The 14262-nt window shown below is 37.2% G+C and overlaps 1 protein-coding gene across 2 annotated transcripts in view; it reads left to right on the top strand.

Moving 5' to 3' along the window:
* Positions 1 to 13626, top strand: part of GAS2L3 (growth arrest specific 2 like 3) — a 29875-nt gene extending 16249 nt beyond the window's left edge. For both annotated transcript variants that reach the window (XM_036253090.1, XM_036253091.1), the window contains 5 exons: positions 571 to 712; positions 5653 to 5716; positions 6376 to 6514; positions 10485 to 10592; positions 12358 to 13626. In XM_036253090.1, the coding sequence (XP_036108983.1) occupies positions 571 to 712; positions 5653 to 5716; positions 6376 to 6514; positions 10485 to 10592; positions 12358 to 13626 (1722 nt within the window). The remainder of the gene's footprint in view (positions 1 to 570; positions 713 to 5652; positions 5717 to 6375; positions 6515 to 10484; positions 10593 to 12357) is intronic.
* The last annotated feature ends 636 nt before the right edge of the window (positions 13627 to 14262 follow it).

Here is a 14262-nt window from a genome sequence, read left to right as displayed (position 1 = left end):
CTCAGCAGGATTATCTAAATACTTTTGGTTCTGATAGTCAGAAAATTAGGATTCTGCAAAACTTAGATCATCAGTTTTCAAAGAGTTTGAATTAAGAATGGGTTACTACTTCCTTATTTGCTAGTCTCCTCAGGAAACTCAGAACCATATTTATGAATCTGCAAATAAGGAAGTAAGCAGACAGGGGGGTGTCTATTAATCTTTAATGGGGCAGCACTTTTGTGTTTGTGTCAAACTGTGTATGGATAGACATACTACAGAGGTTACTTTGGAATCACTAGACTGTCATTTTTAAATTTAAATTTAATTTATTTTAAATTTAAAAGATTATTTTGTCATTTCAAAAAGGAAGAGGTTAGAAATGCTTGATTCTACTGCTAATTGTGACCAGATTGTTTCTGAACTGTACTAAAGGAGAATAAAATAATTTTGAAGATACCAGTTCCCTCCCATGTTGTATACTTTTTACTTACATCCAATGCACTGGACATGTCTTCAGTGATATTAAAATGGAGATCTAATGAAAATATCCTTGATGCATTTTTGAAATTATTCTTTTGTCTTTTCCAGAATTTTCCAATGAGAAAAGTGCCCTGTAAGAAAGATGCTGCCTCAGGCTCATTCTTTGCCAGAGACAACACTGCGAACTTCCTGCACTGGTGCAGGTGCGTCGGGGTGGACGAGACTTACCTCTTTGAGTCTGAAGGGTTAGGTAAGTGTCGTCATTGCTGTGTTCAGTGTTTATTAGGACAGTTTTGTATACCTCGTTCCTAATTTTTCTTTCCAAATAAGGACTCAAATGCCACATCTCATTTTCCGAGAAAAATGTGTACTTTAAATATATGTGAAACAATTAGAGAAACTGATTCTAAGTCAGATAATATTAAGCTTTTCATTTGTAATGAAAGATCTTCATAGATCTAGAATGCCCTAGAAATATTTTACTTCCTAAATGAGTTCGCTATTTCTGGAGGAATGCTTTACTAATTAATGTTTTCATCAAGAATTACTCTTCCAAGTCTGAATGACTAGTAATTCCCCTTTAACTAGGTAATTGTGGAAATAACAGAAGGCTAAGTGGTGCATGTTCATGCTTTTAGATTTACCTTGTAAACAGCAGCTGCCAAATTGATTATCTAAATGGATTAATGCTTTTGACAATTCATTTGAAAAAGTCATGCTCTACTGCAGAATTATTGACATACTCTGTGCAGTAACTAAAGTGGAAGCTATCTAAGTTTTAGACTCTCTATATATTTTCTCAAAGCATTTATATGTGCATATACACATTTATCTCTGTGTGTGTTTGTGTGTGTGTGTGTGTGTGTGTGTGTGTGTACAGAATTTATAATGTTTTGATAGGAGCATTCCAAGGGCGGGGTCATGGGAGTAGTAGTCTGCCCTAGTGTTTTATCACTAGCATTGTTTAGAATTGCTGGTTCATGGTGATAATAAAAAGCAAACTGACTTTTAGTTGGTTTTATTATTGTTTTAAGATTCTCCACTGACGTGGCACACCCTTGCTGCCTGCACGGGTGGGCTGCTCCCGCATGGCTACCTGTTCAGTAAGCCTTTGGATGTTCCCATGCATCAAAGAATAAGAAGCAAATGGAATTGGTTGATGTTTTACCCCCAGTTTGCACCCTGCTTCAATCTGGGCATGCTGATTATTATTGACAGTGTGGCTGATTTAATGGCATATAAAGCTTCCAGAGACCAAGGGGAGAGAACGTGCTTTGAATTCTCTGGTTTCCAGTTCATTATTTCTAGAAGGATATAAGACTGTTGTATATCTCTCGTTCTCAGTAGAAGGCATATTCACACTGTCCTGACAGTTGGTATAAAACTAAATAAAGCACTGCCAATAATTAATTCATTTCTAGACATTGAGCTGATGAGCTAATGTTTTCACTTTCTAAAGGTCTCAGAGATAGATGAGCCTCTTCATTTTTTACATTTTGCTAGGAACTCAAAGCAATTAACAAAAGAAATACACCATTTAAAGGCACATCTAAGTGTTTAGAGAAACAAGTTTAATAAAAATTTCAGTATAATTTCCTTTCGGTATGAATTTTTAAGTCAAACATAGGCCTTTTTATTGCTTTGTACTTGGGGTATATAATAGATGCTATTCATAAATCAAAGAACAACTGTCATTTGCATTCAGGGAGTCAGTATATATGCAATTTATCACACATAACCATTATTCTATTAGGGTTCAGGAATTTCCCAGAGCTTTTAACTCTAAGGACAGGAAAAGAAAGTTAGATAATCCCCAATTATCAAATTGGTGCATTTGGCACAAGTTCTAATGATCAGGTGTTTTGTTTTGTTTTGTTTTGTTTTACTTTTTTAAAAGATCTCTGTTTTAACTGTTAGGCTTAGCATTTGGGTTCCTTTTTAATTAAAAAAATTTTTTAATTGTGATAAAATGTACAGAGCAAAATGTGCTATCACAACCATTTTTAAACATATATGAGGCTTCTTTTCTATAGCGTTAAAAAAAATCAAGATATACTTCATGTAACATAAGATGTATCACTTCATAATGTACCCATCAGTGGTTTTTATTTTAATTAATTTATTTACTTTAAAACATTTTTTTTTCTTTATTGATTTTTTTAGAGAGAGAGGAAGGGAGAGGAAGAGAGAGAGAGAAACATCAATGAGAGAGAACATCGACTGGCTGCCTCCTGCATGCCCCCCACTGGGGATCAGCCCCACAACCTGGGCATGTGTCCTGACTGGGAATCGAATTGGCGACCTCTTGGTGCGTGGGTCGATGCTCAACCACTGAGCCACGCTGGCCAGGCCCCTCAGTGGTTTTTAATATGTTCACTATATCATGCAACCATCACCACTAATTAATCCCAGAACATTTTCATCATTCTCAAAAGAAAACTCATACCTATTAGCAGTTAGGCCCAATTATGTACTCCCTGTCTTCATCCTCTGGCAACCAGTAATCTATCAATTTTTTTCTCTGTGGATTTGCATGTTCTAGACATTTCATATACCCAGAATCATACAATATGTGGCCTTTTGTGTCTGGCTTCTTTAATTAGCATAATTGTTTATGTTGTAACATGTAATAGTACTTATTATGACTGAATGATATTCCATTGTATGGATAGATCTCATTTTTAAAATTCATTATCAGCTACCGGACATTTTGGTTATTTCTACAATTTGGTTAGTATGATATGCTGCTATGAACATTTGTGTACAAGATTTGGGTAAACATTTGTTTTAAATTCCCTCAGGGACATACCTAGGAGTGGTATTGCTGGGTCATATGGTAACTCTGTTTATCTTTTTAAGGAACCACCAAATTGTTCACAGTGGCCATACCATTTTGTATTCCCACTAGCAATGTACAGGGGTTCCAATTCCTTAACCTGTTCTCCAGTACTCGTTCTTTTTCTTTCTTCCTCCTCCTCCCCTCTATTTTTTCTTCTTATTATATTACCATCCTGGTGGGTGTGAAGTGGTATCTCATTGTGGTCTTGATTTGCATTTCCCTAATGGCTAATGATATTGAGCATCTTTTAATAGGCTTATTGCCATTTGTATAGTCTCTTTGGAGAAACGTCTATTCACATCTTTTGCTCATTTCTGGGGGTCATTTGTCTTGTTTTATTGACTTGTAAGAGTTCTTTATTTTTTGTGGATACTAGGCTCTTATCAGATATGTGATTTGCAATTTTCTTCCAGTCTTTGGGTTGTCTTTTAACTTTCTTGATAGTGTCCTTTGATGTATAAGTTTTTGATTTTGATGTTTGATTTATCTTTTCTTTGATTGTTGGTGTTTTTGATGCCATATCTAAAAAACCATTGCCTAATCTAAGGTCACACAGATTTTCACCTATGTCTCCTTCAAAGTGTTTTATAGTTTTAGCTCTTACATGTAGGTCTTTGATCCATTTTGAGCTATTTTTTTGTATATGGTAGGAAATAGGGGTCTAAATCCATCTTTTGCATGTAGATATCCAGCTTTCCCAGTACCATTTGTTGCAAAAACCGTTTTTCCCCTGTTGAGTGGTCTTGGCACCCTTGTTGAAAATCATTTGAACATAAACACATGGGTTTATTTCTGGATGCTCAATTCCATGCCATTGGTCTATATGTCTATTTTTATGTCAGTAACACACCGTCTTGATTAGTGTAGCTTTGTAGTAAGTCTTGAAATTAAGTGTGAGTCTTCCAACTTTGTTCTTTTTCAAGATTGTTTTGGCTAGTCCATGTCTCTTGCAATCCTATATGAATTTTGTTATCAGCTTGTTCACTTCTGGAAGAAAGGGGTGTTGGAATTGATAGGGATTGTATTAGGTCTATAGGTCAGTTTGGAGGGTGCTGTCATCTTAACAATATCATGTCTTCCAATCCGTGAACACAGGATATCTTTCTCTTTTGTTTATATCTTTTTAAATTTATTTTTACAATGGTTTGTAGTTTTCAGTGTATAAGTCCTACACTACTTTGGTTAAATTTATTCTTAAGTACTTTATTCTTTGTGAAACTATTGTAAATGGGATTGATTTCTTAATTGTATTTTCAGATGATCTCTTAATACATTAAAAGTGCAGTAATTTTTGTATATTGATCTGGTAACCTGCAACTTTGCTGAACTTGCTTGATAGCTTTAATCTTTTTTTTTTTTTTTTTTTTTTTTTTACATTATTTAAGGTTTTTCAAACTAAGGGCCATGCAATCAGTGAATAGCGATCATTTTCCTTCTTTCTCAATCCGGATGCCTTTTACTTATCTTTCTTGTCTAATTCACTGGCTAGAACCCCCAGTACAGTGTTGAACAGAAATGGTGAGAGTGGGCATTCTCGTCTTTCCCTGATCTTAGGAGGAAGACTTTCCCTTCCAGTCTTTCACCATTAGTGATATTAGCTGTGGGTTTTTTTTATATATGTCCATTTTTATATTTATAAAGTTCCCATCTATTCCCAGTTTGTTCAATGTTTCATTACAAAAGGGTCTTTGATTTTGTCAAATGCTTTTTCTGTGTTTGCTGAGATAATTGTGTTTCTTTTCCTTTATTCTATTAATATGCTCTATAGTATTGATTGATTTTCATATGTTGAACCAATCTTGCATTTAGGGATAAATCTCACTTGCTTCTGGATTCAGTTTCTCAGTATTGCATTGAGGGTTTTTATATCTATACTCATAGAGAATATTGGTCTTTACTTTTCTTGTGACGTGTTGTTTGGTGTTGGTGTCAGGGTAATGTTGGCCTCATAGAATGAGTTATGAAGTACTCCCTTCTTGCTTCATTTTTGGAAGAGTTTAAGAAGACTGTTGACACATAGTCCTATGCTAAAGTAATTTAGAATAAAATTGAGGTGATATATCTTTTCAAATAGTATCTCCTGTTGAGAGGTCTGAATTATAAATAACTTAATGTTCCTAAGCCCTTAGTTTTTTTAAGAATGAAAATGCTATACAAATAAGGGTGCATGATAAGTTTTTATCCTCGTTAGTTGTTTTAAAAACAATATGGAAGATGATACTATGTGGAGAAAACAAAGATGTCTGTCTAAGTCTCCAAACAAGTAATGTCCTCATCATTCTTCCATGCCAGAAATACATTTCTTTATTTAATTTTGCCCCTTAAAATATGTGTGTTTTCCTCTCTCACAGTTTTGCACAGAGATCCAAGACAGGTGTATCTTTGTCTTCTTGAAATTGGTCGAATTGTGTCAAGGTAAGTATTCTGCAATATTTCAGAATTTCAATGTCATAAATATTTCTAAGCTACTTTATTTTAACTAGAACACTATTTTCTATAAGTAAAAGAAAATAATTTTTATTGAAATAAAGTCACCTAATTTTTTATGTTTTCTTTCTGTTTCTTTGTTAGCTTTGTTCTCTTTGCATGAGCTGTGTCATGTGTCAACATCTCCTTGCTCATATAACTTGCTTTCATTGAATGTTAAACTGTCACAGTGGTTACGTAACATTTGTAGATTAAGAATGAAATAAGACCATGCTGTCTTGTAGCAGTTCAAGGTGAGCAATCCTCCAGACACAAAGAGGAACCTATAGAAGGCTGAACCCCTGCCCTCCCCACCTAGCTCAGCCTATCTTTATCCACAGGCTGACTTTTAAGGTGTCTTTCAAAATCCTTGGTTGAATATTGAGAGCATCCAGTAACCCAAATATATGCTCTGGTGTGACGTTTATAATCTGAATTTTTGGCAATCTGTGGGACATTAAAAAACATTTCCAGATATACCAGTCAAACATTTGGTTGAAAAATCATACAGACTTCATTTAAAAATAAAATATAACCAACTGGGATATGCAAGGAAGTGCTTGGTTAAGACTTGGCTTGAATAATGAAATCTCCTAACTGTTTTTCAGATATGGGGTTGAGCCACCAGTATTAGTAAAACTTGAGAAAGAAATTGAGCTAGAAGAGACCTTACTTAATACTTCTGGGACTGAAGATTCTCTCAGCATCCCCAAGTCGTGCTGTCAGCATGAGGAGCTGCACGAAGCCGTAAGTAATTGCCTCACTTTCGACCGTGACGCGTTGGTCTCCAAGTTCGCCACTGGTGATGCTATGTCTAAAAGAACATGTTTCTTGTTTAGACCAATCACTAGTACTAATTTACACTCCTGGTGAGTTCCAGGCACTATATGGTAAAGGTGACTTTTTGTTGCTTGTGCATGGTGAGGAGTGGAGTTGAGGAGGGTTGGGGCAAAAAAGCTGGAACCTACCCTGGCTGGTTTGGCTCAGTGGTTAGAGCATCGGCCCGCAGACTTAAGAGTTATGGGTTTGATTCTGATCCAGGGCACATACCTGGGTTGCGGGTTCAATCCCGGCCCCTGTTGGGGTCATGTCTCTCTCACATCAATGTTTGTCTGTCTCTCTCTCTCTTTCCCTCCCACTTGTCTGAAGATAAATGGAAAAATGTCCTCAGGTAAGGATTAAAAATAAAAAAAGTAAAACATAAATCAGCAAAGTCTTTATCAAATTCATTCTGCCTCAACTTATGAAGTAAGTAAATGTCAACACTGTTAGAAAAATGTCTTTTATCCATCAAAAAAGTATCATAATAAATAAATTAAAAAAAAAAAAAAGAAAGTGTTGTCTAGTGTAATAAAAATCTGTGGTAAAACATTTGGGTAACCTTGAAGGACAGATTAAGAAAATGTCAGCCTAAACAACTGGCCAAAATATATTTACATATATAATATTATTGATTTGTATGGTGACTGTGAATATCACAATGTGATGTAGTAATATGCAGTAGGTAAGAATAAAACTTAAAATCTCGTATAACCTAAAATAATGATGATTAAATGAAAAGGAAAACATTTGGAAAACATTTTTTATTAAGTGGGAAATATAATGTGTTAATTTTGCTGTTATATAAAGACCATATACAGTTTGATAAGAATAACATTTATATTTGGTAAATGGGCAAGGGCTGTTGTTCAGACAAGAAGATAGTGTATTGAAGCTTGCTGATAATGAAGGAAATCAGGTATACAGTTTGCCCCATTAGCAAAAATGTTTGAAATTATGAAACCTGGTGCTGGAAAATTCTGGTAACACTGTACTTAGGGATTGCTCTTATTAATGGAAAATGATGTAAACTTGAAAAATAAATTGACAAATGGATATCAAGAGCCACAAAAATGTAACTCTTTCATTTTTATTGTAATTGAAGAGGAGGAAAAGTATGAAAGAAAGTGTATTGCACTAATATGTATAATGGTGAAAAGTTGGAAGCAATGTAAATATGCTCAAATAGAGCAATGGCTCAGCAAGCCAGGATTCATCGTCCTAACAGAGTAATCATTTTATGTGATAATTATGGAGACTATATAGCAACAGAAAAATTTATTTTGTGTAAATTATGTATAGACAAACTATAAGAATGAGGAGAATGGAAATAATTGGTAGTAGGGTAGTGTCTTTGCTTTTTGTTTCTTTAGCTATTTCCTTTAGTGCTATAATGCTAAGCATGCAATAAGTAAAACCAGAAGAGAAATTTCTTATTTGAATATTTTAGACAGAGAGAATAAGTGACTTTCATGTCTGCATCCTTGTCATAAAAACTAAAAAGGGACCCATTTCTCTATATATGTACATTCAATGTGCACCTGCGCATGTGTGATATACAGAGAACTTGGGGTCATGTTTAAACTAAGGAACAATTATTACCTGATTCATTATTTAGAATATTGTTAAGTATACCACTGTAGTTCTGTGTACATGAAACTTTTATGGATAGAAAGTAGCTACTGAAATAAATACCTCTCTTCAAATTGGCTTAGTTAACTAATGTGTATATGGTTCTAATAATAATAAATTCTTTACCCAAGTTTAGTTTATTGTTAGACATTTTATGGATGTGTGTATGAATGTGTTCATGTGTGCACATACACCCAGGCAGTGAACTGGATAAACTTGATCGAATGGCTTATGAAAATCAGTTCTATTTATGGTCATGTTATTTTGTTAAATGAATGATGTAGGCAGATAAATTCAGACCCTTCTGATCAGGCCCTGGTGAACCCACATGTGTTCATTCTTTTTAGATAGATAATTAAGACAGTCATAGATATCTGTTTGTGGTCAGGTAAATTGGGCATATCTTTATTTAACATCATGCATAAGTTCAACTAAATGAACTTGTTTGGATACTCTGTGTGGCAGATAATTGAGAAAAATATGCATGACTTTAAAAAAATTTATAATTTTAGGAAAAAAATATTTTTCATGGTGGCTGATATGTGACTTTTTTTCCTATGAAACATATCTCAATAGCTATTTTCATTTAACTAATTTATTTTAATTTCTATGTTTTAAATATAAAATTCCTGCATTTCTTTTTTATATTTATTATAGTTCTTACCATTTTATAGCTATTTGCTGCAATGAAAAATTCTGTAAGCTTTTTGAGGGATAAAAATAGTGTTTTCTCCCTGACTCTCATCTCCATGGCGAACTATTGAAACAAAGTGAGCACTTTATTTATTTCTGTATTTATTTATTGTTAATCCTCACCAGAGGATATTTTCCCATTGATTTGTAGACAGACTGGAGGGGAGAGGGGGAGAGAGAAACACTGATGTACCCCCACACCGCCCTGTGGAGCTGGGGATCTAACCTCTGACCAGAATTGAACCTCGAACCCTCAGGCCGCAGGCTGAATGGGCCAGGGCCAAAGTGAGCACTTTTAGAAAATGCCTCTTGAGTTGAATTTTTAGAATTTTACCCAATTTTGGGTGAATAGATATAAATGTCTCTGCCTATCTTAACAGTGACTTTGGAATAAATCTAGATATTCCCTCATAACATTAAGTTAGCACAGTGTTAAGGGACAAATGAGAGTTTTTACGTAAGCTTTATCTGACTGACCCCATCTTTTTTTTTTTAATCTTTATTGTTGAAAGTATTACAGATGCCCCTCCTTTTTTCCCCATTGACACCCTCCTCCTTGCCCCCTCCCCGCCCCCCCTTCACTGCACTGTTTTCTGTGTCCCCTGGGTATGCGTATATGCATGTAAGTTCTTTGGTTTATCTCTTTCCGCCCGCCATCCCCCTTCCCTCTGAGGTTTGGCAGTCTGTTCCCTGCCTCGATGTTTCGGGATCTATTTTTTTTGTCAGCTTATTTTGTTCATTATATTCCACAAATAAGTGATATCATATGATACTTGTCTTTCTCTGAATGGTTTATTTCACTTAGCATAATACTGTCCAAGTCCCTCCATGTCATCTCAGAGGATAAGAGATCTTTCTTTCTTACAGCTGCATGGTGTTCCATTGTGTACATGTACCACAGCTTTTTTTTATCCATTCGTCTACTGATGGGCACTCGGGCTGTTTCCAGATCTTAGCTATTGTAAATAGTGCTGCTATGAACATAGGGGTGCATATACTCTTTCTATTGGTGTTTCAGGCTTCTTAGGATATAATATCCTAGAAGTGGGATCACTGGGTAAAATGGCAGTTCCGTTTTTAATTTTTTAAAGAAACATCAAAGTGTTTTCTGTATTGACTGTACCAGTCTGCATTCCCACCAGCAGTGTACTAGAGTCCCCTTTTCTTCACACCCTCGCCAGCACTGGTTGTTTTATGATTTGTTGATGACTGGCCCTGTCTTTGACTTGACACAGATACGTTAGTCCAAGACTTAAAATAATTCAAGCTTTATGAATTTTGAATTGACTTTACTGCCGTATACATTCACAGAGTTTCTCCGGTGGTCAGCATGTACATTGCAAGCCTGATGGCACTGGGGAGGGAGAGAGACTCAAGACTCCATCACTGCTGATTTTAAGGGGTTAGCTAATGTCTAATCTCAGTATTTGTCAATAAGTGAAGGAGAACAGACCATTAAAAGTTGAACTGTGTTTAAATTTTGATTATTGGGTTTTATTTTCCCAGCTATCAAATAACCTTGGATTAAACAAAATACTTTTCATCACTGATTGTTACTTATTTTTAACCTTAGGTCACACACATTGCTGAAGACCCTCCTTGTAGCTGTTCCCATCGGTTTTCTATTGAATACTTATCTGAAGGACGGTACCGACTAGGGGATAAAATACTCTTTATAAGAGTAAGTCCACCATTTACATCGTATTTACATACAGATCTTCTTTTTAAATTAGATCTATTGCTGTACCAACCTCCTTTTGCTTTTTAAAAAATGTGTGTTATTAATGAAAGAATTTCACTGTACAGAAAAAATATGGAATTCTTGCTTTCATGAATATATAAGGAATTTACATAAACACTTTTAACACAGCAACCAACCAACTTAAGGATAACTAAGACTATTTTGACATTGACTATAATGGGGGGGGGATATTTGTATATCTCAGGTAACTTATCCCATTTTTCAAATTTTCTAAATAGGAATACTTTTTCATCATCATCATAGATAAAAACAAAACAATAGATCTAATAAGATTAAAATGTCAGTAAAAAGAAAAGGACATAGAAACCTAGCAGTTTATAGTAATAGTGATAGTATATACATTGTGTCTTAGGTATAAAACCTTGTATGTCAACACAGTGTCGGTATCTATACCAAAATGCTGATACCCACGTTCGTCTCCTCTGCCGCATCTGCCATCTATAGCTGGTACCTCCTTTGCTGATACGGAGACTAAAGTTTCACCGGGTCAGCATTCTGTCTCCTGACACAAGAGCTGTTTTATTCCTAACTTAGGAATATAATAGAAAAGTATTTAAAGATATAACTTAAACATCCATATTTTCTTTTATTTCATATAGTGTCATTTCCTCCTCATACCCCACCCAGCTCACCCAGGAACACCTACGTGCAGTTCCTTCTCGTTTGCTTTCTTTTCAAAGGCAATTTGACGTAGTGACAGTGCGCAGAGCATGGGAGTTAGAGTTACAATTTTCAGGGCAATGTCATAAATTGTGCATATTTTCCTGCTTAGTGGAGGGGGGCCTGAAATCCACCTTGGTCTGCACTGGCAGACTCAGGATGTGTCCTACCCACACAGAGGCACCATTTGGCTTGGGGTGGTCCGCTGCTTTAGAGGCGAGGCCAAGCTGTGTGATTCGGGACAGCTAATCTCTCCGAGCCATAATGTTCTCATCTGAAAAGAAGAACTAGTAATACATTATATCAAAGTTTTTGAAAGGTTAAAGTGATATAATACATACAAAAGTAATTTATTAAATTGTAAAGAACATGTTTTAGTCATTTTTATCTTTCATTATAATTTCCTTTATTTTTTATGAGGCATATTTTTCCCTGTAAATTCCCATTTTTCCTGCTCTCTTTTAAAAACAAATTTCTTTTTTTTTGTTTATTGATTTTTAGAGAGAAGAAGGGAGAGGGAGAGAGAGAGAAACATCGATGAGAGAGAACATCGATTGGCTGCCTCCTGCATGTCCCCCACTGGGGATCAGGCCCACAACCTGGGCATGTGCCCTGACCGGGAATAGAACCAGCGACCTCTTGGTGCAGGGGTCGATGCTGAACCACTGAGCCACACCAGCTGGGCTCTCTTCTCTCTTTTATTCCTTCAATATTCAATTTTTTGTTGAACAGTATTGCTCTTGCAATTTTGTATATTGGTAATTTGAATTATTTAGGATGCAGGTTGTTTGTAAATATCTTCCTTACAAATTGGAGGATATGTTTTGTTAGTTGCACGATTCAGTAAGGATTAAATTTATTATTTTAATAATACAAGGAAGAGAATGTCAATTTATAGCAAAGCTATTGGAAAATACTCTGAATTTCATAGATCATAGACATTGCAAATTGTGACTGCCAATCATTCGTACCTGTGAACCTTACAGTTTTACAGCTTTGTTTTTTACTTTCTTTTGGGGGAAAGATGCTTCATGGAAAACATGTCATGGTCCGTGTTGGTGGAGGCTGGGACACTCTTCAAGGATTTTTGCTGAAATATGACCCCTGTCGAATATTACAGTTTGCTACACTAGAACAGAAAATTCTATCCTTTCAAAAAGGAGTTTCTAATGAAAGTGTACCGGATTCGCCTGCCAGAACACCCCAGCCTCCAGAAATGAATCCCTTGTCAGCAGTTAACATGTTTCAGAAAGAAAAAGCAAAACCTGGCGCGCCAATTGGTATCCCAAGGAGCAAAGACAAGCCGGGACGCCCACCAGGAGTACTGCTGCCGGCACCTTCCCCGAAGGGAGGTGCCCCGGGCTCCGTGTCAGCCCGTTCTAAAGTGCCCCAGTCTCCAGCAGCCCCCTCTCAACTCAAACTCAGGTCTCCAGCCGGTGCAACTAAGAAGCCGCAGGCTCCTTCAGCTAGCGCAGAAAAAAGTACACCTTCACCAGCCTTTCCAAGAACGGCGCCTTGTGTATCTGAGTCATTGAGAAAAGGTATCTCATCACCCAGTACTCCAAAGGCCAAGTTTATTCCCGCCCAGAAACCCAGAGAGGTGCCTGAGTCTACACTTCTGCCAAATAAGTGTTCTGGAAAAACTGAACCAAAGCGTTTGAAACACAATCATTTATCTTCCAGGGATGATGCGGTGTATCACTCTGCACATCTGAATTCATCCTCAAAGTGTCCAAAGCCACTTAAGCCTTCTCCTTCTGTCCAGTCCCCTGCGAAAATGACAAAACCCAGTTCCAAAAACGTCCCCACGGGCCTGGGAACTCGGTCTCAGTCCGGCGGAGCCCCGCGGGCAGAGGCCGTGCCCGCACTGCAACCTAAGGCAGCCTTGAGCTCGAACCAGCCGCTTTCGGGATCCTCAGTTGCTCCTGCAAAAGCACAGGAGTCAAAAGATAAGAAGATAGTTTCAGTTGCCAAAAAGCAGCCTCAGAATGTAAGTGCAGCCCCGAAGACAGGACCCAGCTCCGCACAGTCCCCTGGTCGCACCCCACTGTCCATCATGAGCCTTCCCCAGTCTTCCACCAAAGCGCACGCGGTGTCAAAGGCAGCGCAGACCGCCAAGAGCCAGCACGCAGCCAGAGGACCTCCAAAGAGTGGCAAAGCCCCCGCTTCAACCAGGAAACCACCCTCAGCCAGCAAGGAAGCAGCCAGTGGAGATAAAAAACCTACTGCAAAGAAAAAGGAAGATGATGACCATTACTTTGTTATGACTGGAAGTAAGAAACCTAGGAAATAAGTACAAAGGTGTCATTTTTAAGAAAACAGAAAGGAAGAGAGTGAATGTGTTAGCTTCACATCTTAAAGGTTCTATCTGTGTGTGTCCAAATAGGTTGAGACATGAAGCACAGTAGTATGCGGGGTGGAGGGTAGGGTGGTGAGGGGGCTCATCAGAATCATGGTATCTGAATTCACCGGAAGGCACCCTTTTGAGGCAGGAAGTTGTAAAATCACCACAATGTTCTGATGAATGAGAGACATTTATCTGATTTTCAGTCCATAGACTCTTTATTAATGTCTGCCCCTTAAGGGAAATGTAAGGTTAAATAACACTACTAGAGCCCTGGCCAGTTTGGCTCAGCGGTTGAGCGTCAGCCTGCCGACCAGAGAGTCCCAGGTTTGGTTCCTGCCAGGGGCACGTACCACAAAACAAAAACAAAAACAAACAAACAAAAAAACCAAAAACACTACTAGAGCTATAACTATAGTGGCTATATATATATTTAAATTTTTTTTTGTTTATTGATTTTAGAGAGACAGTAAGGGAGAGGGAGAGAGAGAGAGAAACATCCATGAGAGACAGCATCGATTGGCTGCCTCTTGCATAACCCCCAGTGGGGATCAGGCCCACAACCTGGGCATGTGTCCTGACCAG

This window comes from Molossus molossus, unplaced genomic scaffold, assembly GCF_014108415.1.
Source record: "Molossus molossus isolate mMolMol1 unplaced genomic scaffold, mMolMol1.p scaffold_m16_p_10, whole genome shotgun sequence".
NCBI classification, from domain to species: Eukaryota; Metazoa; Chordata; class Mammalia; order Chiroptera; family Molossidae; genus Molossus; species Molossus molossus.
The sequence above is the reverse complement of the archived record's forward strand: the minus strand, read 5'-3'. Positions and strand labels throughout refer to the sequence as shown.